This window comes from Pogona vitticeps, chromosome 2 (assembly GCF_051106095.1).
Source record: "Pogona vitticeps strain Pit_001003342236 chromosome 2, PviZW2.1, whole genome shotgun sequence".
Taxonomy (NCBI): domain Eukaryota; kingdom Metazoa; phylum Chordata; class Lepidosauria; order Squamata; family Agamidae; genus Pogona; species Pogona vitticeps.
In genome coordinates, this window is record NC_135784.1 from 108,350,576 (window position 1) to 108,373,115 (window position 22,540).

The window sequence follows — 22,540 nt, forward strand, 5'->3', positions numbered from 1 at the left end:
CTGACATTTTAAAGGTTTTTATCTTTGCCTGCCTGACAGAGGACATTAGGCTAAAAAGGAGGACATGTCCTCCTTTTGCCTGACATCTGGCAACCCTAGTCATATCAAACTTATGGCAACCCTATGAATTAATGACTTCCATAAGGTGCAAATCAAGCCTGAATTCTCTCTAGAAGAAAAAATATCGAAACTGAGACAACCGCGCTTCATAAGAAGACAACACTTTCCCCGTGGGAAAGACCATAATGCTGGGTAAAACTGAAGGTGGCAGGAAAAGATCACAGCTAAACATGAGAGGGATCAATTAAATAACGAAAGCCATGGCCTTGAATCTGAAAGGCCTGAGCAAGAGCTGTTACTGACAGGGCCTTTTGGAGGTCACTGCTTCCCATGGATAGCATTAGTCACAAGTGGCTTGACTGCACATGACAACAACAACAACAACAACAACAACAACAACAACAACAACAACAACAACAACAACAACAAAAGATCTTATCATTACCAGCCTTGCTCAGGTCTTCCTGTGGCTTCCTTTAATGAGTCACTTCATCTCTTATTAGATATTTTCCTCTTTTCCTTCTATGGTGTGCATTCTGTGTTCCTCCAAAATATATAGCAGCAACCACCTGGTCACAGATTTGTAAATGCCTGACCAGACATGGCAAAATTGCACGACTGCGTAGCCACATCCCATCCACCCACAGATGTTTTCAGAATCCTGGCAATTGGGCCTCCCACCCTAATAACAATCATAACTTTGCACAGACGGATTCATGGCTATCTAGCCATGAATCCGTCTGTGCAAAGTTATGATTGTTATTAGGGTGGGAGGCCCAATTGCCAGGATTTATGAACATATTCAGTTCGAGCAGCTTGGCTTTTTAATGCTCCACTGGCTCATGAAGGAAACCCACATGCATCTGTTTACTTTAAAGACATTCCAATGGTGGACATATCTGCTATAGGTGAACTATTGCCATTGGTCCTATTATTATTCTTGCTGCAACTTGATAAGGTGACTGACATCATCTCATTTGCATGCCTGTTTCAGCAGCCTGTCACCCATCTGTAGCACATAATGAAAGCTACCTCTTAACATTTCTTCTCCACAGACTCCCCAAAGGTACCTGTCTTCTGAACCCTAGCTTGCAATTGACACCCCTTCACCCCCAGTCCTGTGAGCAAAATCCAGCAACTTGTCCCTTCAATTGGAAAAGCAGCACCTTGCAGCAAGGATGAGAAGCTGAGCTGAATTCAGATTCTGAGCTGCACTTTAGAAGGAGAACCCCCCCCCCATTTTTTTAATTGTAGAAAAGGAAAACCTCTAGCAATCAATAGTGCTTAAATTATTTTCAAACACAATTGTAAATATACAAAGATTTCTGCAGCCATGGTGTAGCTTTTTTAAAAAGCAGATAAATACTTACATATACAGTGGTGCCTCGCATTACGACATTAATTCGTTCCAGCAAAATCGCTGCAGAACGAAAACGTCAGAATGCGAAATTAAAAAGCCCATAGAAACGCATTAAAACCCGATTAATGCATTCCTAGGGGCTTGAAACTCACCGTCCAGCGAAAATCCTCCATAGCGTGGCCATGTTCGCTGCCTGTGCAGCGAGGAATCCGTCCCAGAAAAGAGTGGGACGTTTTTTTACCCGGTGGCCATTTTGAAACTGCCAATCAGCTGGCCGAAAATCATCGCTTTGCGAGAATCAGTTCCCGAAGCAGGGAACCAATCATCGCAAAGTGAAATTCCCCCATAGGAAACATCATTTTGCGATCACTTTTGCTATCGCAAAACATTCAACGTAAAGTGATTTTGTCATAAAACAGAGCGCTCGTAATGCGAGGCACCACTGTACAATATTGTTCTCTCCCAGCAACCTAACATCAGAGAGAATATTCTCACCAGGGTTACAGTTTGACAGCTTTCTCTCTTTGCTACCTAATCCTTCTCTTCAGTCATCCTTTCTCACTTCTTCCTAGCCCCAAATCCTCTTCCCAATTCTACTCTTCCTTTCACCTTCTGCTCACGCTGCATTTCTCTCTCCTTCTCCCTCAATGCATGGGTTCATCCCTTTTTTGCCTGATGCACACTCTGCTGATGATGGCAAAGCTTCAACGCAGTTAAAGATGCGTGTTCTCCTGACCCCACCAGAAAGCACTTCAGCTACATGTGTGGCAAAGGATTCTAGCCAGCTCCCCATATCTGTAACACATTATGTGCAGACAAGACTCATTATCAGTGGTAGCTGCAAGACTGGAATGTCGGAGAATGGTAAATTTAATTTACAACATTGGTTGATTGGTTGATAAGCTAACATGAAGGATTACAAATACACCTGGCATGTCATATTCTACCTGAAGTGCTCACAGTAGACAAGGTGTCTTTCTTTACAACAAATGAAATCTGAAGAGACCTAAGGACCATTCACTGTAGTATGGAAGCTGATACCCGATGATATCTCTGAATGTGCAATATTACCTGATTATCATTTAGGAAATCTGGTAGCAGATTATGCACATAATTTTGAGAGTACAGTAGTTTTACACCATGGCAGCACAACAAGCATCCTACAAGACATACACAGTTCCCAAGGGAGCACTGATCTCTCTTTGACTTCACAGACAAACTGTGTTGCTTTTAAAAGAGTGTCCCCCACCCTCCGGGAAGGAGATATTTCAAGTTGTTCAATGGCTGGGTTCCAGGCGGACATTTTGGCATCTTGCACCATGGACAACTAATGCATTTCAGTGGCACTGCAGCCTCTCCTGAGAAGTGTGCATGCAATGGGAGGAGAACCAGCCTGGGCAAAATGCAGCACATGAATAAAATGTGCTCGCCAGGGGGTGAGTCCTTAGTACCCTGGACCCCCACTCAGCCCACTTTGTCCCATGCCTAGTATTTTGTGTGAACAATTTTAGGGTGTGAGGAAATTTTTAAAAGGGTTAAGTCCATTTTTCAGTTAACAAAAACCCATGGCAAGATCCAAAATAGCCCTTGGCTGTTTGGAAATCATCCACCTGTGGGACAGAGGGAGACCTCCGGCCGTTGTTGCCTCTAGCACTGCTCTTTGTCCCTTCTAACAGCCAGGTGGGCCACTTTGCCCCCAGAAAGTTCCTTGGCAGTACACTGCTCTCACACTCTTTAGCAATTTCTGTCTAAAGAAGAAGTAATCCCAGTCGTCTCTATTGTCCTTGTCACTTAATTGTAAGCATCAAGGACTTCCCCATCCTCACTATTTAGCAAGCATGCAATCCAACAAACAATAAGTTTTGGTACTTCTCAGGTGAAGCCGTGAGAGGACACCTGCCCATAATTTATTGAGAAACAAGGAGAAGGGACAAAGCTCTTAATCCTGTTGCTGTGTGGCTGTTGGCAAGGACACAACAGCATAGTGAGGAGGGGGCTCTCAGGAACAATTAGTTACATTAGCAGGGTGAGGAAGGGAGATACTTCCCAGCTATCCTGCACATTTGCTTCAGACTAATAACGAAGGTAGAAAAAGATGGAAGGTAAGAAAAAAGGTCCCAGTCCCTTGTACCTCTTATTACATGGGAGCCCTTGTTTTCTTCTGCTATCACTCTGGTAAGCATCTGAATCTAGGAGCCATGCGGACAGTGGTTCTTTGCTATCCAAGAAATATAATGGGCTGACTGGCTGAAATGAATTGCACAGTGGGTCCTGCACACCCGGTGACTGCATTCCAGTGTTGCCAAACACGAGATCTGGAGTGAAGTAAATTTTGTATCCTTCATGCAGTTACACAAGAATTGAGACTTTTGTGCTACCAACTATTTTCGGAAAGACCACGTGACAGCAATTCCAGACATGGCTGATGTCAAAGCGGGAAAATATGTAGGGCAGCTGGAGAAAAGGACACATGTGGAAGAGCTATAGGTAACCAAACTGTAAAATTAAGGCAACTGACATCAGTCTTAACACATTCATATATATATATTAATCCAAAGACAATTTCATGTTATGAGTACTCTTCAGTCACTTCAACACATTTACCAAGTATATATCAGTTGCATGGGAACATTTGCTTATCTGAGTGATTAGTATTTGGAAAGGGTAAAGCAAAAATACTGATGACTCCATCAAAATAGATTATGTACGGAATCTATGGTTCATTCATCAGGTTCTTGGCATAATCTTTTAAAGGAATAAATACATGGGTTGAGAGAAGAGCTGCGAATTATTGAATTGAGGTACATAAATGCAATAGATAAACCATATTCTGTGAGAAAATAGGACAGGAAAAAAAACTGAGGATGGGAAAATAAGGAATGAAAGTGGATCTTGCACAGTAGTTGTCAGACTTTACCTTAGCTCCAAGTAAACATCTTTCTACAGGGTGAAAGTAGATGTGGGAAGTGGACACGGAAAAATGAAAAATGGACATTGGAACACAAACAAACAAACCGTTCAAGAGATGCAAAGTTGAGTTTCAGCAAGCTGCTGCTTCTTGAAAGAAGGCTCTTCTGATTGGATGATAACTCCAGCCAGATTCATGAAGTAAAGGATACTAAAACTTTGATTTGTTATTTCAAAGTTCCATAAGTTTATCCTCAAGTCATCCGCTGACATGTAGGTTTCATAGTCACTGTTCACAGATATGGAGTTGATGTGATATGTGTGGGCATTTGCAAATACTCTCCTGGGAGTTGCCTCCACCATTAAGTCCATGGGCCTTAGCACAGGTACCTGGGAAAGACAAGGAACAAAAAGAAGCTGGTTAAAGAGAGAGCCCAAGAAAAAAACTCCACTACAAAAGAAGTCATCACACTATATATTGCAATGTCACAATTTGTTTCAAAACAATACCTATGGCTTTCAGATTTCTACTGTTCACTTTGAAAGGGATGCTCTCTGATTTAGGTTCAGTTATAACAGGTCCTTAATTGTCATTATTAGGTGTATTACCTACCATTGTAATTTGTACATCAGGTCCTGCATTTGAAAACTGGCTTTGGTTCATGACAGGCAACAAAGCTCATTCCTTAAAACACACACAACTTTAGTTCCTGTGAATTTTGCTCATTTCAACTGAAATCTGTTCTACACATTATGCACAAACATGTCTGTTTAGTTTTTTTAAAAGCCATTGCAAGAGCAAGGGAGTATAGAGATAGAGCTCTTCCAGATGAGGCAAAAGTACCACCCCAAGCAGCAGAGTTTGGTTCCAGTTTGTTAAAAAGAAGGCACAACTTACTGGGATTCATATCAAGACTTTACTATGAAATGCAGAAAAAAAAGATGTATACAGATGTATCAAATAAGTCTTGGAAATGTGAAACACAAGTGGGAAGTTATTATCATATGTGGTGGTCATGTGGAGTAGCAAAAAAATACTGGAAAAGAGTACATGCTATGTTACAACAAATATTGCTCTGTAAGGTGCCATTAACCCCAGAATTGTTTCTACTGAGTATGATATCCGATAATATAGATAAGTCAAAGGAGTACATATATATATTGTTACGGCAGCTAGAATTATATATGCTAGAAATTGGAAAAGTCCGATGGTACCGAAACAAGAAGATCTTATTGAAAAGATACGGGAAATAGCCGAAATGGATATCTTATCAGAAGTCATGAAAGACCATCCCCTGCAAAAGGCAACAGAAAGATGGGATCTATTTAACAGGTGGACTGAATCAACATGCAGTGTCTGAATAACATATATTGAAATGAGAACATTATCTATAAGGCAGAAAAGAGTACACAGTATAACTTAAAATCTTGATATGGCAATAGGTATAGATTGGATATCAGTATGTTATTGTCTTCCCTCTTCCTCATTAATTCCAATTCCCCTTTTCCTTTTTGTTACCCCTTATGTTAAAAAATTAAAAAAAATGAAAAAAAGAGAGACTTTACTATGAAATGCCATATTTTTCTGCCCTGGAAATCTGGGAAATTCTTGAAAAACATTTTGAATCCCATCTCCCTACTGTTGCTTCATTTATGGAGCCATTTTAACATTTGTTTAATATTTCTGAGGTAATGACATGCTTCTGATGGTGAGCATCTGGCATGGCGATGAACACCCAACAGAAAGCACTGTAACACTATTGTCCTCTACTTGAAAAACTCAAAACAAATCTCTGGAGCAAAATAAACCATCCCCTGAAGAAGTGACAAAAAAAAAACAAACAGACAAAACAAAACAAAAAACCAAAAAACACAGAAAAACAGGAAAGCAGGAAAAAAAAGTCACACAAAGTCCTTGAAGACAGCAGATCAGGTGTCTGAAGGACTGGAAAAGTACCACAGCAAACAGTGTGGGAAAAGGCACTTCTATCCTGCCTGGAAGAGCCCACTATGGGAGAACCAAAGGCTAAGCATTTCTCCTCTGCTGCTTCTTTGTCCAGTTCTCTACCTTCCAAAGATGTTTCTACCCAATCAACTAATCATCAATTCGTTAATCAATAACAATTTCCGGAGGCAATGATAACAGTGTGCATGACATGTAGTCAACCATTTTGTCTTTAGTAAGACTAGGGGGATGTATTGCATAAAACAGTATAGTAGTGAAGGACATGCAAGGTTACCAGAAGGATTTTCTATCACTGAGAAACAATAAAAGGTGAGCAGCAGGGTACCAGAATGTCGCTTTTAGCATTTCAGAAATGTAATATAAATATGCTCTTTATTTATATATTTAATTCTTAGCCTGCCATTTTTCAAGAGTACAACAAATTCAATTTCATTTTTAAAAAAATAAAAGAACTAAATTATCTCACTGGGAAAAAGAGACAGCTTCACTAGTTTTAGATTGGTTCGCCAGGATACAGCAATCATGATGAAGTTATTATAAGGTCGAAAGAAAAATCAATTCTCTGAACACAAGTTTGTTGAAGGATAGAATTTTTCTGTTGCTTCGGGGAATGACAAAGTTGGTGACAATATTCAATCTCATTTAGAGTTCTTTCTGGATTCTCTATTAATGCGGCTTAGCTGTTCTTATAACAACAACAACAATAACAACAACAGCAACTAATATTTTGTAAGCATCAAAACTAAAAATGCATACAATTGCTTTGATTTTTATTAGTTTTCTTGATGTACCTTGATTTTATTTCAGGTATAAATGTCTTGCATTTATGTTTTACTTCCCATTTTATAGGTGCTTTATTGTAGTATATGAGTTGATTGTATTTGTATTATAATTAGGCACATTGTGTTCAGTTTGGAGAAAAAACAGAGTACACATTTAACAGGAAAGAATTCACATTACATTAGATCACTAATCCGTATGGCCCTCCTATGCTATTCTCCTTATAGCATCACACATTAGTTGCATCCAGATGCTTCTCATTCCACCTGAGTGACCACCTCCATTATAAAGAATTTAATTTCCTCATGCCTTTGTTTTCAACCAGAGATGGGACATCCAAAGGGCCCTCTGTATGTATAGACCCATACACTACAGGGATGTTTTTCTCTCTGTGAATTACTGATGCAGAGTAAAGAAATAAAAAGCGGTTTGTAAACAAAAAGCAATTCTATTACAAACCACAACATTCCTTGAAGAAAAAGAAAATGTTGCAGAAAGAGTCAAAATAATCTTGAACAAGATATTCTCCCATCAAACATTATTAAAAGCAATATTTTTGAGAAATAAAATCACGGTTGGCATAGATTTTATCCTCTTTCCAGCAACTTTCACTATTATTTCATGAAATAAAAGAATGGGGGTCACAGCAGGGTAGGGGAGGACTGATTGATTGATTGATGTATTTATTTATTTATTTATTTAATTCATTACATTTATATCTCACCCATCTAGTGCCTAAGCACTACTCTGGGCCGCTAACAACTGTTAAAACACAATTACCCAATTCCACCCATAAGGATGCAAAGTAGAACCAGCATGAAGGATAGGAACACAAATACTAAGACACATAGCATAAAATTTCTCCATTTTTGCTACTAATGGATAATCCAGAAAGGTATCAGTCAATGAACACACATTGCCCGTGCCAGCAGACATGAACCGGAGTGTAAATAATACCTTCAACTACATAACACCATAAGGCCACTTAATATTACCAAAAGGTGTCAGCCAAAGGTGACCAGTGCCAGTAAAGTATTTCCTCTGGTGACTTCATTACTTTGCATTATTGTCTTTATGCTACCCAGGGAAATTTCCCATGGCTGTGAAGGTGGGGACTGGAATATGACAGCCAGGATCAAGTGACACTAGAACACAGGAACTGCCAGCTCAGAGTCTGAGATTAATGTGACGAGCCTGCTTTCTAATTCAGCCTGACATATTCAATGATGCATCGTTTGCTGTTGAAGGACTTGGCTCAGCCATCTGGGGACATGGCTTAGCATTTTGCCCAGAGACTGCAGGGAGCAAACCGCCATTCAGGCTGTCAGAAACATGATGGTTTTCAAAAGGTAAAGGGTTCAAGGGTCATACTAGATTTCCCTAAAAACACTCAGAAGAAACTCATGGATGAAATCAAAAACGTGTAAAGCTAAGTAGGAAAGGCATGCTTAGAAGTAAGTAGTTAAAATCTGGAAGCAACTAGTTACAGTACTTGTAATAAATTCATTTCCTCGGTGCATAAGGTATAACTACATTACATTCTGACTATAATTTAACAGGACAACAGTGTTGCCTTTTTTTTGTGCTGTAACTAACTTTTAGCGACATTGTGTGGTCAACTTAAATGGTGGATGAGGTTCAAATACTGGCCTGTGATGGACTTCTTGCTATGGCTTTGTGCTCAGTCATAGCAGATAAGCAATGACAAAGCTGACAGGACAGAATTAGCTGCTTCTTTCTGCTTTAAATGAGGGTGCCCCAGAACCCTGGGCCCTCTTCCCTGGGAAGCTGGGCTGAGGCTGAAGGTCAAGTATGGTTGCATGGACATTTTGCTGAGGAGGGTTTTTGTTGTTGTTGTTGTTTTGGCTGGGCTTTCTTTTGGTCTCCCCACTGCATGGCCTAACGGCGTGCGAAATTCTCAAATTCTCTGAATCTATCTCTGACCCTAATATGGCAAATAGGAAAGCCAATTCGAAGTGCATACACCTGGGAGGCAGAATCATACTCCCGCACTTTTAGAGAGCAGGCCGGGTAGGTGGGGTTCGTCAGACATGGAAGGCAGCCCATCTAGGTGAAGGAAAACTCCGATTTCAAACCTCCACTGCCTTGTGGCATATCCACTCATGGAAAAGGCTTCAGGAGTTAACTGTGAGGTAAAATCTGGAGCTGGAGTCCCGAAGGCAGTTCATGTCATTCTGCCAACTCTGCGATGTTGCTGGAACCAGTTGTATTGGCTCTTGCCTTTCCACTGGACCATTTCAGCAATGTGGAGAGGGGGGATCTGCTGCTTGGGTAACAGCCTATCCTCCATATTACTTTACCCAGGCTTCATGCTCTGGAGAGGACACTCCTCGATACAGAGCACATTACCATAGTCTCTCGAGACTGAAGCATGCCTATGCTATGCCTTAGAAATAATTTTCCAGTTTTGGACAGGTACAACTTTACTGGTTTCCAACTTTGTTTGGCCAAATGTGCATTGAAAGGTTTATTATGATTAGTGAGACAAAATCAATAAACAGGCAGACTGGAAAAATTAATTAAAAGAGAAATATATACGCTGAAATCCAGTAGGTAGTCACAAACAGAGAAACATAGATAGGCATATTTGTATGCTTATAGTATGGGAGGAGTTTACTTTTCAGACAAATACTATAGAGAAGGCAACAGTAAGTACAAATGTTCTGACAGGTGTTGGACATAGATAAGCAGAAGGCAAAAGCCTGCCTCAAAAGTATTTATGTGAGCAATATAGAAATCATTATATTTGTTGCAATTGAAATGGCTGTCTAGATGTTCCATCCATGCTTGTCAAGATGCATATAAACATGTACAATCTCTGTTTAAAGCAATTCTGAAGGTTCTGTACTCTATAGTGTCACACTAAGAAAAGAAATAAAGGCCACAGTAAGGGAGTGGTACAGCTATGTGGATAGGGATTACCCCAGTCGCTCTTCCTGTCTTCCTGGGACAACGTACATGGATTCCTGCCTCCAAAAGCACTGAGAGAAAGCAAAATGTTCTCCTGATCCAAAACACTAAAGATATTGACCAGACATGTTATCCTCTAGCAAGGCTGCTGTGTCATCTGACGTCTTGCCATACTAATGCCTTCTTAGCAGAGGCCAAGGGCACATGAGGGTAAGTGCTTCTGTTGGTGGCCAATCCACTGATGGCTGCAATCCTAAAACCACTTACTTTTAGTGGTTTGGAAGGAAAGCACTTCTGCAAGAAGGGGAAGATTCATACTCATTTACTAATGGTAAGAGGTAAACCAATCTTTCTTCAATGTCAGTGTAAGGATATGTGCAGGAGGCAGTTTGCCTATTGTATCATAAATATTGGCAGCTAGGAAAAGATTAATGGTAATCAACCAAAATCTTCTTCAGAGTACAGTACTTAGTAATTCTGAAGATATATCAGCATGCTGTTTTAAATAAAAATTCAGATTTCCAGTTGTAAGGAACACTTAACCATGTATTCTTTTAAGAATCTTATATATATAGGTTAGAATCATAGAATAATGGAGTATTACTGACTGTGTCAGAGACAACACATAAATTGGCTCTTAGAATCAGAGTATTCTCCAACTGTCTAATAACATCAAAAGCAAAATAGCTGTTTATCGGCTATCAATTAAAAATTACTTAGAACACAGCTTTTATTATTAGATTTCCACTTAAGTCACTCACCCCTTACTAGTACTGTCATGACAGTATTAACCAATACAGACAGCTCCTTAAACACATCCCTTATTCAATTACAAGGGTAACCTGGGGGCAATATCTGATATTCTATATGCCCATTATTAAAGGGTAATTCAGTGTAACAAGCCAAATCAAGGATTTACATAGGCTGTCAAATAAAATAAACCAACTAACAAATTATATTAATTTGTGCTTTCAGAAGAGGGACAAAAATGCAGCTCATTTTTCATTCTTAAATGTAGAAGTTGGCTTCATTTTTTATGAAGTAAAAAGTGATAGAATATAACTTTTTAAAAAACCTTTTAGTACAGAGAGGACATGCAGGTGATGCTCAGATGATTCTAACACACGTGTAGCAGTTCCTTCTTCTCTTCTAAGTGCAAAATTCACACACATGTGAATTTTTATACTCATCTCTTTAATCTACCTATAAGCCATGGCTCAATGTTAGATTTAGCTGAAAAGGCAAAGGAGATGGTGTTTCTCTTTCCTCCTCCTCTCTGCACCCACCAATAAACTCTATGTTTTTTGAATAAAGATTGGTTTTCACTATTCAAAAGTCACCCACTCTAATCACTGCAGCCTAAGAAGCTCAACTGATGGAAAGGAAGAAAAACAAGATGATCTGCCTGACTTCCAGTTTGCACTGGAGTAACCAACTCACACAGCTCCTTTGTGACTTGTCCAGGTCATTTAATTTTGATTATTTAACATTTGATACACAGCACTTTGCAGTACAGAGCGCCGCTTCTGTGACAAGAAACAGTGCTTTTCTCTGAATCGTAGGCCAAAATACTCATGTGTAGCTATGCAAATAGCATACCTTTTGTAGGCAAATTGCCCCAAGTTAGGAAATCTTAAGTTATTAGTTGCACACTGAGCCATAAAGCTCCATATGCAACTGGTAATGCCCATGCTGATTTCCTAACTAGAGGCTGTTTGCCTCCAAAAGTTACACCATTCACACTACACTGGTGCAACTGGGTAAGAGGAAATGGGTGATGGTATTCTAGCTTGTAAAACTAACAGGTGCAAATACAGTGGGCTGAATCCCAGATCTCAAGATGGGCAACTGGGGTTGTGGATGTGGCCTTTCCTGCCATTTCCTTCCCATGGCAGCCCTTTCAAACCTTTGAAAAGGTCAAGAGACACTGCTGAAAATCAGGCCATTTGCTAACAGAAAGCAGATCCTGGGTCCAAGCTCTCTGTAGGAAGCAAAGCCTACTGAACAGAAAAAGCCAGGAAATCTCAAAGCTCCTTCTCGTTATCTTAGTCTTCAGGTTATGGTTCTCTTAAAACTACCTAGGCTTATGCTCTGTCATTCTCTATTTACATCAACATGGATTTTCAGACATAAAGGCAATATGTGAGAGTGCGCACATTTTTAGCAGCACAGCTGCGGATGCAAACATCGATCTGCATGCCACGGGCTGCCATTGATCAAGCTCCTATTGAGCTTTATTTTGACCCCATTAACATTAACAGAGCAAGCCACATGCAGCCACACACCCATTACTTAGTATGCCTACATGGACAGAGAAAGGCATAGGGTGTTCAACATTACCTGGCACCCCCTCCTGTCACACTCAACCAAATCACTTTACTGTAATCACAAGTAAAAGGTCACCTATCTAGATAGTATACCTCTATTCTAGGGCATGGAGAGGAATACTGCGAGATAGGGAGTACCAAAATAAGACTGAACTGTAACTGCCAAGCATCTGTTTTCTCTGCCTTTCCCTCCTTTTGTTGTTGTTGTTGTTGTTGTTCTAGGCTGTGAACAATAGAAATCACTGGCTACTGCTGCCTAGAGAGCCATACTTTCCAGACAAAGTATTCATCAAAAATCATTATCATGGTAGGCTTAGAATTTGTGCTTTCTGTGCTTCTGCCTTTTGGTGCCCTTCCCATGAAGTGGAATCCTCCTCTTTATACATAATTTATTCCAAGAAACCCCACCGAAATATACACCTTTAGCAGAGTAAATATGCAAGAAATTAAGAAAAGAACAATTAAAAATACAATCAAATAAGGAAAGCACTCACCCCACCCACAAAGAACGAAAAGCAAAATAAAAACACACACTCAAAGACTCAATTCCCCAAAACCAAGAGAAGCAAGGAAGAAGATGACAAAGGACAAATGCACTGAAAATTAACCAAACAAAAACTACTAGAATATGGGGAGATTTGTCTTCCTCCACCGCTTGATGCCTTCCCTTCTTTGAGTCCAGAAGTGAATCATAGGCAGGCCAGGCAGCAAACAGTCAAAGAAAGGGAAGGTCCAAAGAGGGGGAAATCCCCAAGAAAATGGAGAAGGAGATAAAAAAGAATTCCATAGGCACACTGGGTCCGACAGGTTGCCTGGCGGCAGTAGCAAAAATTATTCAAAGAAATAGGAAAAAACTCCCTAGAAAATGAAACAAAGGGGCAAAAAAAGGAAAAGATAAAAAGTGGAGGCACAGAGGTAAGCAAGCCGCACAATCCAGGTGGAAGGCACAATCCAGATGGAAGGCACCAGGAGCTCAAATACCCACAAGAAACAACCAAAGTCAGAAAGAGCGCTTCTCCTGGATTCCAACCAACCCTGGCCCTTTTACAGATTTCAAAGTCCTGCTTCCCCCTCCCGGATGTTCTGATTCATCGCTGACAGTACCTCTCGTGATAACACTATTGGATGAAACATCTCCCAAGTAATTTGACAGACTTACTGAATGAAAGGTTAAAAGAAAGAAGGAACCAACCAAAACAAACAAACAAACAAACAAACAAAACCCCCAGAAAACTTCCACGTACTCTTTTCCTAATACCAATCATTCGTGTTTTAGAGCCTCTCTTTCGGCAATGAAAGAACAGCCCATGTCCCCAACTTTCATTTACAGTGGTACCTTGACTTATGAACAGCTCCGGTTGCAACTTTTTGCTTCGACTTGCAAACTGAACTTCCACTTACGAACAGAAACAGGAAGGGAAAAAAGGTAGGCAATTCAACTTTCTAACTGTAGGTGGCCTCGAGGCTGCTTCTTTGTGCTGTAGCTCTTTCGGCAGCTATAGGGCAGTGGTCAGGCAACAGGGGTAAATTACCCCAAATGGGGTAAAAATGAAAATCCTGGGGGTAATGAGGACGGTCGCGGCAGGCATTTTACCCCTATGAATTTTATTTCCGACGATGCTGTGTGTAGGTGGGCGTTCCATCACAGGGAGAGTGAACCCCGGTGAGGAACGGCACAGGGCACCCGCCTGCCCTCCTTGCCTCCAAACGGGAGGGGAGGGTGGTGTACCAGGACTCTTTGCCCGGCGGAGCCCTCGCTGGGGCTCTCCTTCCTGCCTGCGCCCACCTGCCCGGTGCGCTGGTGAGGAGGCCCCCTTCCCACCCCGCCTCACCTGAGCTCATGGCCAGTGGACCTGCTGGACCTGCGGCGCCCGCCTCCCTTCGCCAAGGACATACTTTCCCAGTGGTGTGGCAGCTCCAGACTGGCTGACTGGACAGGTCCCAGGCGAGCGAAGAGACGGGGTGGGGGTCGGCTGCAGATGGCAAGAGCCAAGGGGGGTAATGTCAACACATATAAATTTTTTGGGGGGGGGGAAGATAAAAAAGTTCCCTGACCCCTGCTATAGGGTGTGTCGCACTTGGAGGCTTTTGGAAAGCCTCCTGCTTCGGAGTGAGCCTGTGTGTGTGTGTGTCTGCAGGGAGGTAAGCTCCTGTTTTCTCCTTTAAAAATGTTCTGAGTGGGTTTTGGTGGCTCTGCTTCGGAGTGTGTGTGTGTGCGCGCGTGTGCGTGTGCGCAGGGAGGGTTTGTTTCTGTGCTCTGCTTTGGAGCGAGTGTGTGTGTGTGTATTTTTGGAGGGTTTTTTCCTTCTTAAACCTCAACAACGGAGGTGGATCTCGTGTCTGTTTGGTTTTTGAGGCTTTTTTAAAAAGCCTCAACAACCGAGCACCTCCCGACTGGGCTTGCTGTGCTCTTTTTATTTTTCTGGTTATTTTTTTCCTCTGGGCAGTGGGGGGGGGGGAAGCCGTGGCTGCTGACTGGAATGAGGGCAGCTCCGGAGGAGCAGGAGGAGGCAGGCGGGCGGGGAGGCGAGTGCTTCCGGGCCAGGTCTCTGGCCCCAGCCCATTCACTTCAGACAGCCTTTGAGGCTCCCTTTCTCTCCTGGGTTTTCTTTAGTTTTTTGCAGCCCCAGCGGCAAGGGGCTTGCAGTGTTTTATTTTTTTATTTTGGGGATTTTTTTTTCTTCGGATGGAATGGATGAATTGGTTTTCAATGCATTCCTATGGGAAATGGTGCTTCGACTTACAAACATGTCGAGTTACGTACCCTGTTCCAATACGGATTAAGTTCGTAAGTCGAGGTACCACTGTATATCTGAAAGGACCATCCCTATATATGTTACTCCATTTGGTGAAGGTGTGGCTTCTACCTATGTGGCTTTTACCATCTCCACCCTTTCCAAACTCCTTTCTTCTCCCTTTCTTCCCCCTTTCCTTTTCCACTCCTTTTATACTTCTTTCCATGCCGAAAAGTATGGTAATCTATGCACCCGGGTAGGTGGGCTTGTTAGCCTTGGAAGGCAGCCCATCTAGGAGAAGGAAAACTCTTATTTTCAAACCTCCACTGCCTTGTGGCTATAACCACCGATGGAAAAGGCTTCAGGAGTTAACCTTGAGGCAAAATCCGGAGCTGGAGTCCCGAAGGCAGTTCGTGTCGTTCTGGCAACTCCTGCGATGTCGCTGGAATCTTGCCTTTCCTTTGGACTATTTCAGTGACGTGGAGAGGGGAGATTTTCTGCTTATCCTCCATATTAATTTACCCAGGCTTCGTGCTCTGGAGAGGACATTCCAGCTTCGCATACAGTTTAGAAATAACACAGGTAGTAGAAGTTACCAGTTATAAGTCTTTGCTTGATCGGCGTAGAGCGTGACACCAGGGGCTACTTCTGATGGTGGGAGAGGTCATTGTACCTCACTTGGTAGCTACTGCCTGCTTTAATCTGGGCAGCCCCCAACCGGTAAGGTGCTGCCTCGCCATGGTTTGTTAACCTCACAGGGTGTGTGGAGTTTAAGGTGAAAGCTGAGAAGCAGATCAATAAACCTGCTTCATGCAGTAATCATTAGAAAACTTCTGCCCTAAAGTTGGCCACCTGGAATGTTCAGACAATGACCCCTGGTTTTTCTGACGCCCTGCAGGGAATAGGCGAGAGGGAGCTGCTGTTCATTCTTGGTGACTTTACGCTACAGTTGGTGCTGATCACAATTCTTGGCCCATTTGTCTAGGCTGTTTTGGCACTGGGAAGATGAACGAATCCCTCATTCCTATCTGGGAGCTGAAGGTCACAAAGCCAATGCTGTATTGGCTGTATTGAGGATTAGTGTTGCATGCATCCACTAAGGACCTACCTGTTTACCCAGGAATGTTTCTGACAGTTGTCACCGACTCCTGATGATTGAGGTTACTGTTTTTAATGAGTTTATTGTTTTATTATGTTTATTTTCTGCTTTAAGTTTTTTAAAATGAAAAGTGGTATCAAAGGGCTCTAAATAAATACGTATATACATATTTGGATTTGGATATCCCAGACAACCCAGATAATGTGGTTGCAGACCTTGAGCCAGACATCCTGGAGAGTGCAGTCAAGTGTGCCTTAGAAAGCTTGTCTAACAACAAGGCCAGTGGAGGTGATGGCATTCCAGTGGAATTATTTAAAATCTTAAAAGATGACGCTGTTAAGGTGCTACATTCAATATGCCAGCACGTTTGGAAAACTCAACAGTGGCCAGAGGACTGGAAAAGATCAGTCTACATCCCAATCCCAAAGAAGGGTAGTGACAAAGAATGCTCCAACTACCGTACAATTGCACTCATTTCACACGCTAGCAAGGTTATGCTCAAAATCCTACAAGGTAGGCTTCAGCAGTATGTGGACCGAGAACTCCCAGAAGTACAAGCTGGATTCCGAAGGGGCAGAGGAAATAGAAACCAAATTGCTAACATGCACTGGATTATAGAAAAAGCCAGAGAGTTCCAGAAAAACATCTACTTCTGCTTCATTGACTATGCAAAAGCCTTTGACTGTGTGGACCACAGCAAACTATGGCAAGTCCTTAAAGAAATGGGAGTGCCTCACCACCTTATCTATCTCCTGAGAAACCTATACGTGAGACAGGAAGCAACAGTTAGAACTGGATATGGAACAACTGATTGGTTCAAAATTGGGAAAGGAGTGCGACAAGGCTTTTTATTGTCTCCCTGCTTATTCAACTTATATGCAGAATACATCATGCGAAAGGCTAGACTGGAGGAATCCCAAGCCGGAATCAAGATTGCCAGAAGAAGAGAGTGCAAAAAACGGTCTGAAGCTCAACATAAAAAAAAAAATCATGGCCACTGGTCCCATCACCTCCTGGGAAATAGAAGGGGAAGATATGGAGGCAGTGACAGATTTTACTTTCTTAGGCTCCATGATCACTGCAGATGGAGACAGCAGCCACGAAATTAAAAGACGCCTGCTTCTTGGAAGGAAAGCGATGACAAACCTTGACAGCATCCTAAAAAGCAGAGACACCACCTTCCCAACAAAAGTCCGCGTAATCAAAGTTATAGTTTTTCCCTGTAGTGATGTACGGAAGTGAGAGCTGGACCATAAAGAAAGCTGACCACCAAAGAATTGATGCTTTTGAATTGTGGTGCTGGAGGAGACTCTTGAGAGTCCCCTGGACTGCAAGGAGAACAAACCTATCAATTCTAAAGGAAATCAACCCTGAGTGCTAACTGGAAGGACAGATCATGAAGCTGAGGCTCCAATACTTTGGCCATCCCATGAGAAGAGAAGACTCATTGGAAAAGCCCTTGATATTTGGAAAGTGTGAAGGCAAGAGGAGAAGGGGATGACAGAGGATGAGATGGTTGGAGAGTGTCATCGAAGCAACCAACATGAATTTGACCCAACTCCAGGAGGCAATGAAAGACAGGAGGGCCTGGTGTGCTCTGGTCCATGGGGTCACGAAGAGTCGGGCACGACTGAGCAACTAAACGACGACGACAGAACTGGCCACATAATAGATAACCATGGATTCAGGGCCAATATTCCCATTTTGATTTTACCTGCATTTTAAAACTTTTCTTAACAGGTTGATGCATTCACTCGATCAGTTTCCCACCTAAACAGATGTATGCCTTTCCTTAACTTGCCAAAATGTGAGTATCTAAGTATTTCTTCCTCAGTTTTCATTTCTCAGTGAATAACCCTGCCATAATTAGTAAGGATTCAGTTACTTTGTAGGCTGATGAAAATAATGTCTTCTTTCATTAACAGGTCAAAATGAGAAAGGGAAAGAGATTAAGTGGAAAAGCAGAACAGAGTGTGTATGTGTGGTGAACAGAGAGAGGTCCATATAGATTGATTTCATGTGGAAACAGCCACCTGAGCTGGGTTGCCTTTTTCAGACTGCCACTACAGTTGCCAAGCACACAATACGGATAGTGAAACCGAGCAGAAGAGGGAGCGTTGTTTGCTTTAATGAATGTGCTTAGTGGTTCTTGACAGACCTACCAGCAGGAGTCCTGTTGAGCTTTTCAATTACCATTTCGCTACAGAGCATGCTCCTGGCATACTGATCTGCTCCAGCACACCGGAGCACATGAAAATACTCAGAGCACACAGCTAATGAAATAAAAACTAATTGCAAATGAGGAGGAGGAGGAGGAGGAAGGAGCAGAAGTTCATCGATTTGTAATGAACTTGATTCCTGCTATGCAAAGACAGGCAGGATATGCAGGAATATACTGAAGAGAGAAGAAGGAAGACTGGCATAGCTTCTGTTCCCCAGTATTGACTTGTACGTTTGGCCCAGGCTTTGGGTGGGTATTTTAAAGGATAGAGAGTGGAGTCTTTGTGATGTTTTGTTACTCACAGCACTGCACACAAGGATGCTGCAAAGGAAAAAAAAGTCATCTCACAATCATCTATTTTAACTGCTGCCTCATGGAACTGATGAATGGGTACAAAATGCACATATAGGGGGGGGGAAGACAAGGTTATTTTATTAAGTGCACATAATTAGCCATATTTTTTCCTGCAAAATACCTGTATATATTAAGAGGCCCTTAAGTGTTGTGTGTTGTGCACCTACGCATTCGTCCAAATGAATCATTTTATACATACATACATACATACATACATACATACATACATACATACATACATACATACATACATACATACATACATACATACATACATACATACATACATACATACATACATACATACATACATACATACATACATACAATTTATGTTCTCCATTTCATTAAGTGTATATACTGTATAGAGGTCTGAAATCTGGTTGATTTTGCAAGTCCTCCTACCTGTAAAAACTTGCACCCTTTGTTTAAAGGTTGATTAATGGCTCTTCTAGGAATAAATGCCACTGTAGATGAGATAGCGGTGGAGCTTCAAGCTATATACTCTGGATACAGAACAGTATCACAGGGCAACAAAAACAAGGAATTAAAAAAATATATAATATTTATGTATAAGAGTGTGCACCTGTATAGATGCACATTTCAATTGTTGAAAAAGTATCATACAATACCTTCTAACGAGTAGCATGCTGATTCTAAGCCATGCTAGCCTATTATTCAGATTAGAGAGATTTACAGTACTTCCAAAAGCATAGCAAACATGTGAAGACACTCTAGATACTTTGGAGGTGGCCATGAATTCATGTATAATCTCTAAGATCAAGTTTGGCTACAGACTGTTTTTATGTTGGAGGAAAAACTAGACCAGAATCTCTCTCACAAAATCCAGGTGTGCAGGTTAGGTTAGACTGAAAATGTCTGTATCTTTCTCTACAACTTCTAAGACGAGAAGAAGGCAAAACTTTCAATGTAAGAGTGTCTCCTGAATGCACAACAAGATCATACTGAAATCTGTACTATATGTAATGCAAATCCAAAAATTCCCATACGTTGCTCCCAAAACTGTTGCCCTCCCCCCTCGGCTGCCAGCGACTGGGCTGACCCACATTCTCCTTCAAGGCAGGCAGAATTTATGCTCCTCCATATTAAAGAGAATACTGCATTCAGATTCCCTTTTGCATAGACCGAATACTGCAAGCAATTACAGCAGCGGCATTGTGCGTCGCTCGTTTGACCCCCTGCAGTGTTTCTGAGCCTCTCAAACATCAACTGAAGTCCTCTCATTCCTTGAAAAGAAGCTTTCACTAAAAAATAACAACAAAAACCCTCTTCACTGTCATGAATTTTCAAAAGGGGTCTTTCCCCTTTGGTTTGATGTTCTTAGCCACTTGTGTTTCTTTTCTCTTTGACGTCTCTGAAGCCTTCCCACACAGATGTTCAGTAGCACAGGCTAATCTGTGAGCCCCGCAGTTCAGGTGATCTAGCCGAAGCATGGCAATGTGATGCAATGAAGCCGGCAAGCCGGTTCTTGCAGTGAGCTAACATTTGTTTCATTAGCTTTAACTTAGGGAGAAGTTCAAATAATTACTTTGATGAACTGCTTTATGTTAAGCATAAAAGACATCCAAAATGTATTTCTGAGATCAATAGGCAGAGATATAACTAACAATTTTGGTGCCTGGGGCTTCTCCCTTTTGGTTAAATTTAGGTCATGTGAGACTGCCATATGCAGGAAAAAAATGTAGGGATGGAGACGAATACATGGGTCTAAGCTGGCAGCGGCCACAGTCGTTCTGTGCTAAGTTTACTTGTTTTGAGTTTCCCTATGAGGAGCAGCTGGAGACGGTATGCACTCCCAGGGGAGTGGCTGGGCTTCCATCCATCCAGCAGCAAATTTCTAAGTCAACAACCCCATCTGACTTGCCCCAGTTATGTCTCTGTTAATAGGGCCCTTTCATGAGTGGCATTTCATTCCATCAGCAAACTATTCCTGGTGATAGAATGAGACAGAAGAATAGCTATGTATGCAAACAGAAGGGATCTGAGCAAATGTCAGACTTCAATGAGGCTCCAGCTCAGGAGGAAGAAACTAGTGGCTAGCCCACCATGGTCAGAAATGCGTGGGTGATCCAAAATAGGAAAGGGGCAGACCTGCCAACAGGGATTAGGAGGGCAGACTGGATGCATAATCAAATTCAGGTAAAAATCATTGCCTCAACTCCTATGTGTTGCCTTAGGAGCAACAACTGCCACAGATTGCGGGTCAGAAACCATGTACAACTATCCCACCCCCACTCCTGCTCCCTGCCCAACAGATTCTTTACACTTATGAAAACCACAAAAGAGTTACAAATGGAAGATGTCTGCCTCAACCATCCCAGTGACATCCCACCAGTAATACACGGTGACTTCACTGTACTTGGCACATCTGGAAACCTCCGGTGGTTGTCCAGAAACACAAGACATAAAACCTTAAGCATAACTGGAAAAACATAGAATGAAAGGATAAAGAAAATCGAGCTAAGAAAAAACTCCCTGTGAATGAAGAGATAAAGTTCCAGATGATGCAGGATTTGAAGTCTGTACTACACATAGACTACTTCAGCTATCACTTCTAAACCTCAGAGTGCCCCACTGAGACATATCCTACATTCCTCTAATTACTTGAGATAGTTCTGGGCAACGTTTACTCAGCCTCTCTAATTTCAATGCTGCTCTAATTGTAGTAAGCAGAGCCAGCCTAACTATTGCCCTGCTTTCCAATGTCTACAGATTGGGGGGGGGGGTATCTTTTTCAGTCCCTAAAAGATAGGCTTCCTTCAAGTGATTTCTCTGATACATGTCTCCTATCCAAAAGGAGCCAGAAGATGGAAACTCGTCTGCCAGATTGAGAGTTTCTTCTCATTTCACTAATCAGGGGGAATTATGCAAAAGCACAATTGTTTTATCAAATGCAAAGTCATAGCAATCTAATTCCACTTGATAATTCCATTGAACACATTGTTTTTACAGTATGCCTAGACACAGATACCGACAGTGTAATTGCTGTGGAAAATCAGATGAATAGGAGAAAAATTCCAGGAGGTCAGTTCTGGTCATCCACGCTCCACACTGAGTTTACAAATATTAAATGGATGAATAATGAGCCTGTAGTGGAGAAAAGATCCATCTTACGACCAGGGCAAGAGCAAATTAAAAATGCAAAGAGACAGTAAAAGCCTATTTTCTTCCTTCTTCTCCCTCTGAACATAGTGGTCAAGATGGGGCCTAAGCAGTGCTGAATAGAAGGGGACTAGTACTTCATAGGATTTGGAGACTATATGTCTGTTAATGCAGCCACATTGAACTGTTGGCTCATTTCAGCTTGTGATCTACAACAATTCCAAACTGAATATGAGGTGCCATTGCCTGTGAAAGGAGGGAAATAACATGCTTTTTAATAAACAACCAAATGAACAGACAGGTGGGAAAATACTTAGCAAGCCCTTCTTCATAAACTCTTTAGATCCCCCTCCCCCCAAATAGCTGGAGATACAACAAGGCCAATGTTGCTCTATTTCAAAATATTCATTTAACCATTGTGATGAGGTGAGGGTGGGGAATCTGCTAGATTGCACAAATTATACTTAGAATGTTAATTCAAATGCTCACCATATTTCTTCCTGTCATTCCAACACCCACTTTAAATATCCTAAACATTTTAAAGGAAAACAGTAAAAAATTATGGAGGTCTCTGATTTAGTATAATACCAGGTAAAAAAATGTAACAAGTGAATGATACTCTATTAAAAGACTCACATTCCATTCCTAGTCTTAGTTGCACTTCCAGCTGTTTATTT

General features: G+C 41.7%; 1 protein-coding gene across 5 annotated transcripts in view; it reads right to left on the reverse strand.

Annotated features, from left to right (window-relative positions):
• The window catches only part of PPP2R2B (protein phosphatase 2 regulatory subunit Bbeta), a 334,440-nt gene that overhangs the window by 42,643 nt on the left and 269,257 nt on the right, over positions 1-22,540 (reverse strand). For all 5 annotated transcript variants that reach the window (XM_020806587.3, XM_020806595.3, XM_072990218.2 and 2 more), the window contains one exon: positions 4,540-4,717. In XM_020806587.3, the coding sequence (XP_020662246.2) occupies positions 4,540-4,717 (178 nt within the window). The remainder of the gene's footprint in view (positions 1-4,539; positions 4,718-22,540) is intronic.